This window comes from Myotis myotis, unplaced genomic scaffold (assembly GCF_014108235.1).
Source record: "Myotis myotis isolate mMyoMyo1 unplaced genomic scaffold, mMyoMyo1.p scaffold_m19_p_19, whole genome shotgun sequence".
Classification (NCBI taxonomy): Eukaryota; Metazoa; Chordata; class Mammalia; order Chiroptera; family Vespertilionidae; genus Myotis; species Myotis myotis.
Genome location: NW_023416323.1, coordinates 36,736,280 through 36,753,574, shown reverse-complemented (window position 1 = coordinate 36,753,574; position 17,295 = coordinate 36,736,280). Strand labels below are relative to the sequence as shown.

General features: G+C 51.3%; 1 protein-coding gene across 1 annotated transcript; it reads left to right on the top strand.

Annotated features, from left to right (window-relative positions):
* Positions 1 to 16,985, top strand: CCDC113 (coiled-coil domain containing 113). Its single transcript, XM_036346303.1, has 9 exons — positions 1 to 285; positions 1,698 to 1,824; positions 3,018 to 3,179; positions 6,911 to 7,066; positions 7,548 to 7,628; positions 9,541 to 9,696; positions 13,594 to 13,701; positions 15,654 to 15,809; positions 16,729 to 16,985. Exons 1-9 carry the CDS (start codon positions 185 to 187, stop codon positions 16,813 to 16,815), a joined length of 1,134 nt encoding a protein of 377 aa, XP_036202196.1. The 5' UTR covers positions 1 to 184; the 3' UTR covers positions 16,816 to 16,985.
* Positions 16,986 to 17,295: the final 310 nt, after the last annotated feature.

Genomic DNA, 17,295 nt, shown 5'->3' with positions numbered 1-17,295 from the left:
ACCTGGTCAAGGCAGCCCGGAGATGGGCGGGGGAGCGCTGGGCGGGGCCTCTTGAAGCCACGCCCCTCCACGCCCGCGTCCGGTCGCCAGGCAACGCACTGCCTGGTTGCCCCCGGAGCGGAGCGACGCGTAGCCGCCAGCACCGGGCACACCTGACGTTGGCAAGGGCCGCTTCGTTAGCGTGATGACTGACGATGACACCGACACGACTGTCAGCGAATTTCAGATCGCGGAGGAGAACGATCTGCCTGTTATCCAGCTGTTCAGCCTGGTCGAAGAGCTCAGGTACGGGGCCGCTGGCTTCCGGGGCGGCCCTTACTCACCGTGTGGCCTTGGACCTCAGAGACGGTCAAGACCGCATTGAGCCATAGCCGGCTTGGCTCAGTGGATAGAGCGTCAGCCTGCGGACTGAAGGGTCCTAGGTTCGATTCTGGCCAAGGGCACATGCCTGGGTTGCAGGCTCGTTCCCCAGTAGGGGGTGTGCAGGAGGCAGCCAATCAATGGTTCTCTCTCATCATTGATGTTTCTATCTCTCTCTCCCTTCTCCCTTCCTCTCTGAAATCAATAAAGAAATATATTTTTTAAAAAAAGAAAAAAAAAAGACCGCATTGAACACTGAGAAACTGAGACCCCCACAAAGTAGGGGAAATAGTCGCCTTTGCCTTTTACCTCTGCGTGTCCCGTGTCCCCGCCACTGAACTAACAAGCCATTGATGGAGTGAGAACAATGTGGAGGTGTGAGGGCCTGGGGCCGGTGGAGCGTAATGGGTGAAGCCAGAGCCTCGCCTGGCGGTCTGCCTGGTGCCAAAATGTATACTTAGCCCATCCTCTGCTCGGCGGTGGCTGGTTGGACCAGACGACCTCTAAGCACCTTTCCAATGCTAAGAATCTGTGGTAAAATGAAAGTGGCAGCTGATATTTTTAGTAGGAGTCAAGTTATGCCTGGACCATCCTATAAGCATGGAGATGAACAAAAAAGAGTGACTGGCCCAGTATTCTGTATTTTTAGCAGTCTGTTTTCTATCGACTATAGAAGGTAAATTGGATGGCAAGATTCCATGATGTAGTAGAGGTAATTGTACCACTTATTGGTCTCACACAGAGCATCCTGGCTCTGGCTACATAGGTGTTCTGCTAGGTATCTATAACCAGTTTAGGTTTGAGCTGAGGTATGACTACTAATAGCTCTTATTATTTTTTAAATATATTTTTTGTTGATTTCAGAGAGGAGGGGAGAGGGAGAGGAAACAAAATTTTAAAAAAACCTGAAAAATTAAACCAACGGAAACATCTGAAGATTATACATGTGACTTCAAGAATGAATTAATTCGGAAGGAATTTCACAGATGGGTTAGAAGATGCTTGAAGATGAAACTTGTAGCTTCATCTCAGCCACAATTTTCAATGTAATATTATTGCTTTGGATTCTGTGGCTCATTAGACATATTAAAAACATATCAAATACATAGATAGTACTTACTATGTGCCAGGCATTGTCCTGACGGCTTTACATTCCTTACTGCAACCCTAAAAGGTAGGTGCTGTGATTATTCCCATTTTACAGATGAGGAAACTGGGGCATTAAGAGGTTAAGTATCTTGTAGAAGGTCGTGCCTAGCTAGGAAGTGCTAAATACTATGGATTTGGTGTTGACATACCTACTAATAGAACTTACTCAGGTTCACTCTGTCTTGCAGCTATGGAAACTCTGCTCTCAAAACGGAGACAGAGATGTTTCAGAAATATTTAAATAAACTGGAATCCAGGGAACAGCAAACGCTGCGGTTATCTGACATTAAAATATCAGGAACAGATTTTTCACAGGTACACAATTGAAGAGTTGTTTCATTCAGTTTGTCCCTTTAGACTCTAAAGTTTAGAGGCAAGCGGTATTTGTGCATCTGCCTTTGGCCAAGTCAAGGACATATGACTTTGTCCCTGTTCTTATTTTGATTCTTCCTTCTCAAGGTTTCTCTTTTAAGTCAGTGTGAAGGCAATCAGATTTAATTAATAGTGATTGACACTCCCAGAATATATCTTAGTTTGTTTGAAATCGTTCCCTTAAGTTGGGAGACTCAAAATGTTTACAGGGCCAAGCAAGGCACAGAAAGAGGTGAAGTGGGCCTGTGTGGGCACTGGAAAGTTCCTTCTTCATCTACGAGGGCCAACCAAGTGGCCTGGGGTTATCAAGAGTAATTGATTTTTCAAGAGAAGCTGGAAATCTGAATTATTTTGGTGGAATTTCCTGATTTTCAAGTGTGGGTAATTAATTTTAAAAATATATATTTTTATTGATTTCAGAGAGGAAGAGAGAAGGAGAAAGAGAAAAAAAATCACATTAATGATGAGAGAGAATCATTGACCAGCTGCCTCCTGCATACCCCACACTGGGGATCGAGCCTGCAACCCAGGCATGTGCCCTGACTAGGAATTGAACCGTGACTTCCTGGTTCATAGGTTGATGCTCAACCAACTAAGCCATGCTGACTGGGCTAATTAATTTTTTTTTAAAATTAAAAATCGTGTGTAAGCCTATCCTTTGAGAGCCAAGCAATCCCATCTTGAGGTCCACATATTTCCTGGGCCACCTGCGTGTGACCCGTGGCTCAAATGCAGAGGAGACCCAACATTTTTGTCTCTTTGTTTGTTTTTGCTGACTCCTGTGCCCCCAGATCCAATTTCTCTTCTGTGTTCCGCTCAGGAAGCTCTGAGCTCCGGGCTTTCCCTGGCACGGACTTGAATGCTAGTCCAGAGCAGGTTCACTCACCATCTCTCCATCCTGGAGACACTGGCCCTGATTCATTTTCAGTTCCTTGTCAAGCTTAGGCCTCAGGTTGGCTGGTGAAATAGGTGTCACCTCCGGCCTAATATCCAGAATCCTCTCACTTTGAGTTTGTTCTCTCCGGCTGTCATTCAAGTACTTTCTAGCAGGTCAGAGAGGTCATGTCCATGCCCACCTTCAGCTGCTCTATGACCAACGCCTTCGTGACAGCGGCTTTGTTTTTCCCGAGGTGCAGTTGCGAGGCAGGCGCAAGTCCAAATCCCGCTCAGGCCCCGACCGGACGTCCAGCCTCAGCGTTGACCAAAAATGCGATCTCGTGCGAAAGGAGCTGGAAGACATGAAGGAGGAAATAAGGCACCTGAGGGCCAACGCCGAGCGGGACCTGCAGCATCACGAGGTAACCCCTTCTCCCTGCAGGCCCCCCCACTGGGGCTCCCTCCGCCCGGCCATCTTACCGGAAGTACCTATGGGATGTTCAAGTGATTGCACTTTGAAAGAAATACAAGTCGATTAAGACAAATTTAGGCCCTACCTTTTTTTTTTTGTCTATTGATATGATGGGTTAGGTTAATTTATTTTATTTTGTAAAAATGTTTTTATTGCCAAAACCGGTTTGGCTCAGTGGATAGAGCGTCAGCCTGCGGACTGAAAGGTCCCAGGTTCGATTCCGGTCAAGGGCATGTACCTGGGTTACGGGCACATCCCCAGTGGGAGGTGTGCAGGAGGCAGCTGATCGATGTTTCTCTCTCATCGATGTTTCTAACTCTCTATCTCTCTCCCTTCCTCTCTGTAAAAAATCAATAAAATATATTTAAAAAAAAAATGTTTTTACTAGTATTGATTTATTTATTTATTTTTTGGAGAGGGAGGAAGGGAGAGGGATAGAGAGATAGAAACATCGGTGAGAGAGAAACGTCAACATCGATCTGCTGCCTCCTGCACGCCCCTCACAGGGGATCCAACCCTCAACCCAGGCATGTGCTCTGACCGGGATTCGAACCTGCGGATCTCTTGGTGCCTGGGCTGATGCTCAACCACTGAGCCACACCGGCCGGGCTTTTTATTATTTTTTAAATCCTCACCAAGGATATGTTTCCCATTGATTTTAGAGAGAGGGAGTGAGGAAGGGAAAGAGAGAGAAACATGGGTCGGTTGCCTCTTGCATGCACTCCAACCAGAGATCAAACGGAAGCCTGGGAATTATGCCCTGATCGGGAATTGAACCCGCCACCTTTCAGTACGTCTGGGACGGTGCTCCAACCAACTAAGCCACACCGGCCAGGGAGAGGGCCTACCTTTAAGGAACTTACCACCTCTTTGAAGAGAAAACAGATTAAAAAAATTTTTAATGGAAAATTTCAAAATTATACAAATGAACAGAGGCTAGCACAATGAAACCCCTATATACTTAGCACCCACATTCAACAGTCATGATCATATGGCCATTCTTGTTTCCTCCATATCCCTACCAACTCCCCCCTTGGAATAGGCAAGCGGGCTGTCATGAAATGAATCCTGGGCATCTTGTTCATCTGCAAATATTTCAGGATATATCTCTAAGATATGGATTCTTTATTTTTAAAAAACCATAACCGCCCTAACTGGTTTGGCTCAGTGGATGGAGCGTCGGCCTGTGGACTGAGGGGTCCCAGGTTCAATTCCGGTCAAGGGCATGTACCTCGGTTGCGGGCACATCCCCAGTTGTGGGTGTGCAGGAGGCAGCTGATCGATAATTCTCTCTCGTCGATGTTTCTAACTCTCTATCCCTCTCCCTTCCTCTCTGTTAAAAAAAAAAAAAATCAATAAAATATATTTAAAAAATAAAATAACCATAACCATAATAATCATAAATACCCTTAAAATGTATACTAATAATTTCTTAATAATACAAGGGGGTTGAGGTTTAATTCAGTGAGTTGGTTGAAAAATCCCTAAGCCTCCCTCCCTATGCAACATGCATGACTGTGGTCCATGCCTTGTGGAGACCAACAAGGCCAGTTTTCCTCCCCGGAAGATGCGGGACTGTTAATGAGGTTGCCCATGGGATGAAGGTGTGGGCTTCTACGAGTATTTGAGAGCTGTGTTGTATGAAAAACAGATATTTCTGTTCTAGCTCTAAATTGTTCCATTTCTAAACGTGGGCGCACACACAGGAGCACGCTCACTGTCCGCAGAGGGTCAGATCTGGGGATTCACGTCGCCATTGGTGTGCACAGGCCTGCCCCTCCTCCTCTCCCTCCCTCCGCTGTGCTCCCCCCTCCACTTTCCCTCTGTCTCTTCTCAAACGGGCATTGCTGAATTCTAGTACGTGAAAGGAGCCCAGGATGTGGCAGTATCATCCTCACGGGCTCGGTCCTGTGATGCAAACATCACCGCAGGCCCAGGTGGTCGGTGGAGACTTTGTTGAGGTGGGGCTGGTAGAGGCCTTGGCATGGCCTCAGAGGAGGATGGCATTCGGTTAAGGAAGCGGACCAAAGGGGCCCCCTCTCTGTGAGGTGAATGACACGAGCCAGGATGTGAAGGTGGGGATGGTTCCTGACACTGAGCGGGCGGGCGTGATGACAGGAGAGGGTGTTTTAGAGCCTGTGTTTGGAAGCCAGGCTGGGTGGGGCTGTGAGACCTTGGAAGCCAGGCCGAGGAGTGTATCTTGGATGTGTTAGAAGGCAAGACCCCGCTGAGGGGGACTGAGCAGGAGATCGACCTGCCGGAGGTGGCGTTTAAGGTGGGTCGATGTTCCAGCAAGTGAAGACGGCGGGGAGGCACGAGGCTGAGGCCAGAGGCTTCTTGGCGCCCAGTGAAAAGGTCTGAAGCTACCGATAGCTTCTCATTTTATTCTTGAAAATAACGTGTGTGTTTCTGTGTTTTCTTATTTAAAGACAATTTCTATTTGTTGTAGCAAAATTTAAACACATGGGTAAGCTAAAAGAAGCACATTTTGAAAACATATTCATATATGAACTTCTTTATAAAAAGATACATATTATCAACTACTTTATCACTTAACAATCTCTTTCCATGTTGATACATATATTCATTTATAGCACCTTTTTTCAAATTACAGAGTGTGTAATAAGAGTTCTTTTTAAAAAAATATGTATTGATTGATTTCAGAGAGGAAGGAAGAGGGAGAGAGAGATAGAAGCATCAATGATGAGAGAGAGTCCCCCATCGGCTACCTCCTGCATGCCCCACGCTGGGGATCAAGCCTGCAATCTGGCCCTGACTGGGTATCAAACCATGATCTCCTGGTTCATAGGTCAACGCTCAACCACGGAGCCACACCGGCCGAGATAAGAGTGCTTCTTTGTCTCCCACTAATCCATCTCTCCTGCTGTGACTGTGGTTAATGTTTTGGTGCATATCTTCCAGATATTTTTATATTATATTATATCATATATTATATCATATCATATATCATATCATATCATATATATATTATACTAGAGGCCTGATGCACAAAATTCGCAAAAGAGTAGGCCTTCCTTCCCCTGGCTGCGGGCACCGGCTTCCCTCTGGCACCTGGGACCCGGGCTTCCCTCGAAGCCCCGGCTTCATCAGGAAGGACATCTGGTCCAATTAGCATATTACTCTTTTATTATTATATATTATATTAATGTTATAATTTTAATGGATAAATATTTTAGACATGAAAATACATATTTATAAAGATCCCTGAGGCCCTGTTATTGTTTGCTGCCTTTTTTTTTTTTAAATATATTTTATTGATTTTTTACAGAGAGGAAGGGAGAGAGAGAGAGAGAGTTAGAAACATCGATGAGAGAGAAACATCGATCAGCCGCCTCCTGCACATCTCCTGCTGGGGATGTGCCCGCAACCCAGGTACATGCCCTTGACCGGAATCGAACCTGGGACCTTTCAGTCCGCAGGCTGACGCTCTATCCACTGAGCCAAACCGGTTTCGGCTGTTTGCTGCCTTTTTATGTTTACTATTAACTTTTTTGAGGCATGCTTTTGCATAATAACATTCACGTAGTCACATCTGCAGCTTAAGGGTATGATTCTCAGACTAAGAAGAAACAGTATATCGGGCACGAAGAGGCCTGAGAAGGTGGGATACATCCTTGAGAACCTTTGGAAACTGTTCTCTCTCTGTGCTGACTCCCCCAGGCTATCATTGAGGAAGCTGAAATTCGGATGGCTGAAGTTCAGAAAGCAATGCAAGAGTTTGAAAAAGATATTTTGAAAACCATCGCCAAGAAGAAAGGGAGCATCCTGGCCACTCAGAAAGTGCTGAAGTACATTGAGGACGCGAACCGCCGGAGGGTGAGTTGGCAGGAGGCTGGCGCTTGGAAAGGGAGAGGAGTGTCATTGCAGGAAGACATGGACGGGGTCCCGGGAGGCAGCCCCCCTGCAGCTGGCCCAGCATCAGCGTTGTTCCCTGTGAGGGTTTTTACATCACCCCGTGTGTGTGTGTGTGTGTGTGTGTGTGTGTGTGTGTGTGCGCGCTTTAGAATGCAAATCTATCCGCTCAGTCAGTCAGGCAGGGCGAGTATCAACAGTATCTCAGATGGAGGACTTGTTTTTATTGTTGCTATTTGTTTCAAGATCTGATGTGTTTCCTCCCTTCTTGGTGATGAATGAAATGCTATGGCAACACCAGCTTGCGTCGATGTAAAAGGACCTTAAAATAAGAGACTGATTGTTAGGGCTCAAGGTTTGGTTTGTAGCCTCAGACTTACCAACCGTTTCAAACCAACAGGGAAGAAGAAGAGAAAGTGGATTAAAATGTGCTTTTGTTTTTCAGGATAATATGAAGGATAAATTACGTTTGAAAAATGTTTCTCTCAAAGTCTCGAGGAAAAAGATGCTTTTGCAACTGAGGCAGGTATGTGGCCTCTTCTGTTTTTTAAGTCACTGTGGTCGGTAGAACAGTGCCCACCCGAAGATGTCTGTGTCCTCATTCCTGGAATCTGAATACGTCACCTCACATGGCAAAAGGGTTTTACAGATGTGATTAAAGTCAAGGACCTTGAGGTGGAGAGGTAATCTTGGGTTGTCTGAGAAGGTTCAACGCAACCACAAGCGTCCAGTGAGGAGGAGGGAAGATGTGGTAACAGAAGCAGAGGTCAGAGTGATGTGCTTTTAAAATTTTATTTTTATTGACTTCAGAGAGGAAAGGAGAGGGAGGAAGAGAGAGGGAGAGAGAGAGAGAGAGAGAAACATCAATGATGAGAGAACCATTGATCTGCAGCCTCCTGCACGCCCCCCACTGGGGATCAAGCCCACAACCCAGGCAGGTGCCCTGACCGGGCATTGAACAAGTGACCGCTTAGTTCATAGGTCACTGCTCAACCACTGAGCCAAGTCAGCTGGGCTGATGTATTTAAAAAAAAATTATTATTTTTAGAGAGAGGACAGAAGAAAGAGGAGGTGGTCAATGTGTTGGTCCACTTATTGACACATTCATTGGTTGGTTCGTGTATGTGCCCTGACCGGGGAGCAAACCCACAACCAGGGCGTATCAGGATGACGCTCCAAGACAGAGCTTTGACTAGGAAGGCAGAGGAAGGCGTCCGTCCGTCAGGAGCGAAGGAAGGCAGGCGCCTCTAGAAGCTGGCAAGGGCGAGGCAGCGGTCTCCCCAGGGGCCTCCGGAAGGAGGCGGCCCTGCCAGCACCTTGATTGCAGCCCAGAGAACTGCCTCGGGCTCTGGCCTCCTGAGCCTCGAGGTAGTGGATTTGTGTTGTTTGATAAGCCACTGAGTGTGTGGCGATTCGTCACAGCAGCCGCGGGAAGCTAATACAGTTTCTGTGCTGGTGAATCCGTAGACAGAGTTGGCTTGAATTTAAAAGGCCCTCATCGCGTCGTACTTGTGGATGGTTTGGGGGATGTGGCCGGGGTGGCAGGGTTGTCGTATGCCTCGGTGGGTCCTTGGACAGCTGACCCGAAGGCGGTAGGCGGATGTGCGGAGGGTCTCCGGGGTGTGATGACAGGGCTCCGTCCTCTCCTCGCTCAAGGGGTTCATTGTGAGCTTGAACCTGGGCCCCGATGGCACGCATGTCGGAGGTGGCCCCGGACAGTGACGCAACATCGGGCAGGAGAATGAACACGTCCAGGGACGCGTGCTTGATTGCCGTGGGATCTCGAAAGACTCCACAAGCTGGGACGGCACAAAGTGACTGAGGACAAATGCAAGCTCCTCTACTTTGACCCCCAACATTTCTGCTCCGGTGCCAGATGGCTTAGCCATAGTTCACCTGCTGGAGGCAGCTCAGCTGGGGCGGTGCTGGGGCCCAGGCCACACTCCAAGAACCACCTGCCCCGCTAGGAAAGGATCGCGTGAAGAATAGTTCACATGATCTATCTCGCCCCAGTCTGTTCTGAGTAGCCGGACCGGAGCCCTGTACATCGGTAGGAACTCCAGGCTTAGAGGATCGGTAGCTGGAGTTCACGGAGGAGAGGGAGCTGAGAGGGAGGCAAGCCTTGCCTGCCCCCGCCTTCCATTCTCCCTGGCCTGGCCCAGGGGCCTCCAAGTGCCCGATGCTCCTGCCCGTCCCACCACCCCGCACCTGTCTGTGAACCCTCACCGAGGATGCGCTCCGTGAGGCCAGGGAGTAGCCTTTACGCTCAGACCCCTGTCCCCAGGGCCACGCCTGGCCCCACGCAGATCCGCAGGCTGTGTTTGTTGAATGACTGAGTGAGGCCTGGCTTCCAGAATCTCACCCGGAGTCGCAGGGTGTGGGCCATACGCTCGGAAGTTACTCCCTCCTGTCGTTTCTCCCTCCCCTCTGACCTGTAGAAGGAAGAGGTGGGCGAGGCCCTCCATGATGTCGATTTTCAGCAGCTGAAGATCGAGAACGCTCAGTTCTTAGAGACGATCGAAGGAAGGAACCAGGAACTGATCCGGCTGAAGCTGGCGTCCGGGACCACCCTGCAGGTCCTCAACTCATACAAAGTAAGGTCCACCCCCTGCCGCAGGGCGGTTCCCACAGGGAGGAGGTGGCCTTCAGTCTCTCTCTCTGCCCCCCAAGTTCTCCTGTGAAAGCCACGCCTCCCGAAGCACCCCAATGTTCTCACAGCCCTGGCTGCGCATTGGAACCACCCAAGGAGCTTCTACTTAAAAAAAATGTTTTTATTGATTTCAGAGAGAGGAAGGGAGAGGGAGGGAGAGATAGAAACGTCAACGATGAGAGAGAATCAGTGATCGGTTGCCTCCTGCACGTCCCACACTGGGGATAAAGCCCCCAACCTGGGCACGTGCCCTGACCGAGAATTGGACCATGACCCCCTGGTTCATAGGTCGACGCTCAACCACACCAGCCAGGCACTTCTACTTTTTTAAAAAGATGTAAGGACACCCTGGTCTCGCCCCGACCAATTGAATTAGGGGGTGAGGGCCATGCATCTTTTTTTTTTTTTTAACTCCCCAGATGATTGTTATGCACGGTGAGTTTTGAGAGCTAACCACACTGAGGGCCCTGTTTTGTTTAGGCGTATAAAAGCATCCCCTGCTTAACACCCTGCAAAGGAAAACCATCTTAGCTATAAATCAGAACAATGTTGAATAAGTCCTCATCCACACCATACCCTTTTTGGAGAAAGAGAGGCGCTATTAATAACTAAGCAGGGCCATAGGCGTGAGCAGGGCCTGTCTCCAGCAGGCTGGGCTGGGGGTCACCCTGTTAGCAGCCGGCCGATGCGGTGGTCAGCCAACCGTGGGCCCGTGGGCCCGGCCCACTAGCCGGTGAGCCAGGAATGGTTTTCACAGAACATTTGCAACCTGTTTGGTAGAGAACACTACCTTTGAAACCCAATTACACAAAACCAGTTTCTCCCCCAGAAATTCCATTCTTCTCCTTAGTAGACCTGTCGTCCAAAATATTGTACTTCATTCTGACATTTGAAATCTTATCAATAAAACACTTGTGGAAAATTGTGGGTTTTTTTCTCTTGTTCGTGTAACTAACTATATAACATCCTCAATTTTGCCTCTTGGCCTGCAAAACCTAAACTATTTCCTGTCTGTCTGGGAGCCAGGTAGCAGCAGTGGCTACGGGTGTCGGTGGCTCACATAAGGGCATCGTTTGGCCCACACGGTGTCACTTTAAAATGTGAATTGGGCCTGGCCCGCGTGGCTCAGTGGTTGAGTGTCCACCTGTGAACCAGGAGGTCAGGGTTTGATTCCCGATCAGGGCACATGCCCGGGTTGTTGGCTTGACCCCCAGTGAGGGGGCGTGCAGGAGGCAGCTGATCAATGATTCTCTCTCATCATTGATGTTTCTATCTCTCTCTTCCTTCTTCTCTGAAATCAATAAAATGATATATTTTTTAAAAAGTGATTTGGAATGTGTTCAGACTAGACTGATGCTCGTCCAGTATTTTCAGAGGCCCAGAGGCAGGGTAATTGCAAGTTCAGACAGCAGGTTTGTGGCCCGCTGGGACTCCTGGCCCAGCGCCTGTCAAACTTAAGCACGTGTCTTGCCCCGGCGTGAGGTGTGCAGACCGTATGGTGCTGGATTCTGAAACTCCGTCACCCACGATGGTGTCGTAACCATGCAGCAGGTCGGCACCTGGAGCTTATCTCGCCCATCGTAGGCTTATCTGATCCCTGCTATTTGGAGACGGAGCCATCTTCCGGACTCCAGGCCCTCGCTGGGGGGGCACCGAGCAGCACCAGGTTACATCACGTCATCACATCGGACCTCGACCTTATCCTGCCCACCCAGCTGCATAGCACAGGGCCTGTCTGATCTTGCGGGGAAAGGCCAGGGCTCTGAGTGGAACTTCTGGTTTATAAGATGAACCTGGCCGGTGGCAGGGCCGGCGCTCGTGGGGACGTGTCTGAACACACGGTGCAGGTGGTCGGCGTCTTGGTACCCGGGCAGCAGGGACACGGGCTGCGGTGGGCAGAACAGGAGCCGTTTCAGTCCAAACCCCAGGGGCCACTGCGCTGGTGCCAGATAATCGTCAGCAGATGACGGAGCCACTCCCAGGAGCCCTGCAGTGGACACAGCGAGGGCACCACTCCCTCCGTGGCTCAGAGCTCACCTCGGGGGAAGGCAGGCCGACAGCTGTGCGTGGTGAGGTCAGGCCTCCCCTGGGGACTCTGCGCCATGCTTTCTGTCTTGGAGGTGGTTCTGTGTGCCCCGGGGCTCCGGCTGGTCGGTGCCGTGCCCCCAGCACCAAGGGCAGTGCCTGGCCAGCAAGTGCGCGGCTACCATGGTCCCAGGAGCTGTTGGCGCTTCAGGTGTGTTAAGGGGGTGGGAGGGGGGCAGGAGGGACCACGTCACGTGAGTATCACACACCACGTGGGCGATCTTGTCAAAAACATGCAGATTAACTTTCCTCTATTACATGGACTGAGCACCAGGCCAGGCACAGGGCTAAGTGCTGAGGGCACAGCCGGGAAGGAGGCAGACACGGTCACTTCTGCAAGTTTGGAGTGAGTCTCCCTCTAGGGGGCACTGCTTTCTCCCACTTTGTGCCCACAAGCCCCCAGTGGGAGGAGGGTCTGGTATGTTACCATCCTTTGAGGACAGCTGTGATGTGTCACTCTTTCTTTTTTTAGTAGATATTAATTTTTTAAATATATTTTTATTGACTCCAGAGAGGAAGGGAGAGGGAGGGAGAGATAGAAACATCAATGATGAGAGAGAGGCATTGATGGGCTGCCTCCTGCACGCCCCCCAGTGGGGATCGAGTTCACTACCCGGGTGTGTGCCCTGACCTGGAATCAAACCGGGACCTTCAGGTTCATAGGTCGACGAGCAACCCCTGAGCCACACTGGCCAGGCATAGTAGATATTAACTGGGTTTAAAAATTAAATGTATTGGAGTAACATTGCTTAATAGCATTATATCAATTTCAGATGTGCATCCTAATTCAACATCTGTATACTCTTACTTCCTTTCGTTACCATACACTTGACCCCCCTGACCCACTTCACCCTCCCAGGTCACTCTTCACCGACTGTAAACTAGTGGTGCCCTGTGGTAGGGAGAACTCAAAGGTGTTCCCCAAACCCACTCCCCCAACCCCGGTATATCCACCTGCCCAATCCCCAGGACTGAGGACAGCAGGGGTTCTGTTAGCAGGTGCTGTTCTGTCCGATCATTAGAGGACTAGTGACCCGGTGCACGGATTCGTGCACATTGAAAGGAAATTAATTAGAAGGTGGCTGGCAGGGCAGGACTGGGCTAGGCGGGCCAGACACACCCTGGAGCCAACCTCCTGTGGTCCCTCCCCGGCCAGCCGCGGGGTCCCTCTGTCAAGTGGGGTCCCTCAGCCTGGGCTGCCGGGGATCGGGCCGAAACTGGTTCTTCGACATCCCTCTGCAGAGTTGCTGTCGTACAGGGTGTGGAACGCAAACGCTAGTGTGCAGGAAACCAGATTTGGGGCTGACAGCGCCCCAGCAACAACATAACCCACGGCCGAAGGTGGAATCGCGAGGCCCCGCGAGGAATCAGGCTCCCTCCTCTCTGGTTTCCGGTGTCACCTGAGAACCTCCCCTGCCAAGTCACTGCAGCTCGGCAGCTCCCGCGTTGAGCGTCTGCCCCCTGGTGGTCAGTGCACGTCCTAGCAACCGGTCGGACGGGCAGAGGGACACTTAGTAAGTGGTGGGGTGGGAGTTGGGTCTCAGCATCTCGCCCCCTGCAGGTGAGGATGAGACTCCCAGGGCTCTCTCCTCCCCGCCACCTAGACACCAGGACGCTGAACACCTGGGCGCGTGAGAAGGGCCGGCCACGGTCCCACGGCCCTGCTCCTCTCCTGCCTCACAAACAGCCGCCTGTCCTTGGTGGCGCCCCCCCGTGGTCAGCTCTGCTCAAGACGGGCTGTGCTGTTCTCTTTCAGACCAAGCTACACCGAGCCATGGAAATGTCCAGCAATCTGGAGAAGGAGATCCTGCTGAGACACGAGCTGCTTGAAAAAATTGAAAGAGAAGTCCTACAAGTGGAGGAGGTAAGAGAGGGTTAAATGTGCCACTTCTGGTGTTTGCAAGGGCTGGAGTCATTGTCCACCAAGATCCAAGCCACCTGGATTTTTTATTTTTAATTCTCACCAGAGGATATTTTTTCCATTGACTTCTAGAGAGAGTAAAAGGAAGGGGGGAGGAAGAGAGAGAGAGAGAGAAACACTGACGAGAGAGACACACACATTGATTGGTTGCTTCCCACACGTGCCCCTACCAGGCCTGGGGAACCTGCAACAGAGGTCCATGCCCTTGACCGGGAATCGAACCGGCGACCCTTCGGTCCTCAGGCCGACGCTCCAACCACTGAGCCAAACCAGCCAGGACAAACCACCTTGATTTTTTAGAAAAGGCGACACCATAAAAAAAATCAATATAATTCTGCCATAGGAGAAAGTGGTACCTGCAGGCTTGCAGTCTAGCAGAGCAGCCTTCCGCTGCTGGCTTAGATCCTAGAGTCAGCTCACAAGGTAGAGAAATCGTGTAGAGCCCAAATCCTCCTCAAGAATTCCTTAAATGCCCCATAAAATAAAATATTGAAAGTGTTGCATGTACAACCTTGCGAAAAATATGACACGTTTGTAACGATGTAACTGATCTGAAGAAAGTACACACCCCGAGGGGCAGTGTCCCGTGTGAAGGAGAGGGAGCCCCTGAGGCACCCGGCGCTCATTCGGTCGGCGGATGCTTGGCCGGCAGACCTGACCTCCGTCCTGGGCTCCCGCCGGGCCCTGTGTCACTGTGAGAAAAGATGTGGCAGCATCCACCTTGTGATTGCGCATGCTCAGTGTTCTGCTGAGCACATCCAGTTGAATTTCTGCCAGTTAAATGCACCCAGGATGGGACTGGAGGAGGGCTCTTTTTTAGGAAAGTGGGGGATAAAGAACACCGGGCTTGGCCCCACTGGTGTTGCTCAGTGGTTAGAGTGTTGGCCTGCACACTGGAGGGTCGCAGGTTCGATTCTAGTCAAGGGCACGTACCTGGGTTGCAAGTCGGGAGGTAACCAATCGATGTGTCTCTCTCACGTCAATGTTTCTCTCTCTCCACCCCACCCTCTTTCTCTCTCACCCTCCTCCCCCTCGTCCACTCTCTCTCAAAATCAATGAAAAAATATCCTCACTCTTCAGGTGAAGTTTAAAAAAGAAAAAAAAGAACACTGGACTTGGCCCCGCGGGCGTGGCTCAGTTGGCTGCGTGTCATCCCATGCACCAGGAGGCCGCTGGTTCCACTCCATTCCCGGTCAGGGCAGATGCTTGAGGCGCCGCCTCAATCCCCAGTACGGGGTGTGCAGGAGGCAGCCAATTGATGTTTCTCTCTCTCTCTTTTTTTTTTCTTTATAATGGTTAACATTTATAGAGTATTAACTGTGTATGAGGACTCTTTTTTAAAAAATATATTTTTATTGATTTCAGAGAGAAGGAAGAGGGAGAGAGATAGAACATCAACGATGAGAGAGAATCATTTATCGGCTGCCTCCTGCATGCCCCACACTGGGGATCGAGCCCACAACCCGGGCATGTGCCCCTGACTGGAATTGAACCCGGGACCCTTCTGTCCGCAGGCCGATGCTCTATCCACTGAGCCAAACAAGCTAGGGCGATGTTTCTCTCTTAATAAAGGAAAGAAGGAAGGAAGGAAGGAAGGAAGGAAGGAAGGAAGGAAGGAAGGAAGGAAGGAAGGAAGGAAGGAAGGAAGGAAAGGGAAGGGATGGAAGGGAGGGAGGAAGGAAAAGAGACTTTTAAGCTATACTTGGTGTTTCTGAACTGGATGAAAACATCACAATCTATTAAAAAATGAGCGTTTTGTGATTCCCCCCACTCCTTTGAAAAGTTAAACATTGTTTTCAGAACTATGCTGCAACTGGGGAGAGATGGGAGGGCCAGCAAGTCCCAGTGGGCCAAATGCGGCGGGGATCCCGGTGACTTGGTCCTTCCCCACCCAGGACCGGGCCAAAGCCGAGGCTTTGAACAAGCAGCTGCGGAAGCAGATGGCCGAGTTCCGGGCGCCGCCCGTGATGACGTACGTCAGGGAGAAGATCTTCAACGGGGACCTGGAGAAGACCATCCACGTCTGGGAGAGGAAAGTGGAGATCGCGGAGGTAGGGGAACAGAGAGGGGCCCCCCCCCCCCGGCCCCCCTGAAGAGGCCCCAGGTGGGCAGCCTTTCATGCCCTTCCCATTTTTGTCTGCGAGTTTGTTTTTGAGCTAAAGATACAGATGTTTGGACTCGTAACATCTGAGAGGAATCGATCGCCACAGTTGCTTTGAGCCTTATATTGAAACAAAGGATGACTTTCCTTTTTTTAAAAAGAATTTTTTTTTGAATTATTGATTTCAGAGAGGAAGAGAGAGGGGGAGAGAGATAGAAACATCAACGATGAGAGAGAATCCTTGATCGGCTGCCTCCTGCACGCCCTTTACGGGGGATCAAGCCCGCAACCCAGGCATGTGCCCTGACTGGGAATCAAGCCATGGCCTTCTGGTTCATAGATGACACTCAGTGTGCAACCCGGCCTGGCTCAGTCTGTGCTTCCCGTAGGGGGCGTGCAGGAGGCAGCCGATTCTCTCTCATCATGGATGTTTCCCTCTCACGCTCCCTCTCCCTTCCCCTCTAAAATCAATAAAAACTCGATGGAAAAGAACGTTTCCTAAAAGGCATACCGAGAGGACAGCCGCGCTTTTACACCTGGGCCCTGGCTCCCCTTCCCGCCGCAGGAAGTAAATTGGGAGCCAGCCTTGGGCCCGTCAGACATGAAGCTGAGAAGTAGCAGAGCATCCCAGCAGGAACCTGCGACTTCTCGCTTCACCGGCCAGAAACAAGCTCTTTCAGAGCAGCGGTCGTCAACGGGTGATCCACGCACCACTGGTGCTCCCTGAGGTCCGAAGGGCTGGCGACTCTCCCAGGCGCCCCTGGGCAGCCACGCCCTGCCCCCCGGGCCCCCATCCAGGGCTGTGTTCTGACTAGTCACAGTCCGCATCTCCCAAGGGACCTCTCCCCTCTCCCCCTTTCCTTCCGCAGATGTCCTTAAAAGGCTACCGCAAGGAGTGGAATAAGATGAAGGCCACCAACGAGAAGTTGCTGCTCATCAGCCCCCCCGGGAAGTAGCCGGAGGGAGGCCATGGGCTAAGGACCAAAAAGCAATCCATTAAAATAGCCAGCTCCTTTCTAGCCACAGGGCCCCCTCTCTGTTCCCCGGGCCGGCTGGTGTCCCCCGACTCTCCAGCCAGGCCAACAGCCACCTCCCGGGCCGTGGCCTGTGGTGGGCGTGGTCCCAGGCTGGCCCCCTGGTGGGCGTGGTCCCAGGCTGGCCCCCCTGGTGGGCGTGGTCCCAGGCTGGCCCCCTGGTGGGCGTGGTCCCAGCCTGGCCCCCTGGTGGGCGTGGTCCCAGCCTGGCCCCCTGGTGGGCGTGGTCCCAGCCTGGCCCCCTGGTGGGCGCGGTCCCAGGCTGGCCCCTGGTGGGCGTGGTCCCAGCCTGGCCCCCTGGTGGGCGTGGTCCCAGCCTGGCCCCTGGTGGGCGTGGTCCCAGCCTGGTCCCTGGTGGGCGTGGTCCCAGCCTGGCCCCCTGGTGGGCGTGGTCCCAGCCTG

What these genes read in the sequence shown, in the direction of transcription:
- CCDC113 (XM_036346303.1), top strand. Translation starts at nt 185, where the DNA reads ATGACTGACGATGACACCGACACGACTGTCAGCGAATTTCAGATCGCG. An exon ending in AGGACGCGAACCGCCGGAGG is followed by an intron (nt 7,067 to 7,547) that starts GTGAGTTGGCAG and finishes TTTGTTTTTCAG; the next exon opens with GATAATATGAAGGATAAATT. An exon ending in AGGTCCTCAACTCATACAAA is followed by an intron (nt 9,697 to 13,593) that starts GTAAGGTCCACC and finishes GTTCTCTTTCAG; the next exon opens with ACCAAGCTACACCGAGCCAT.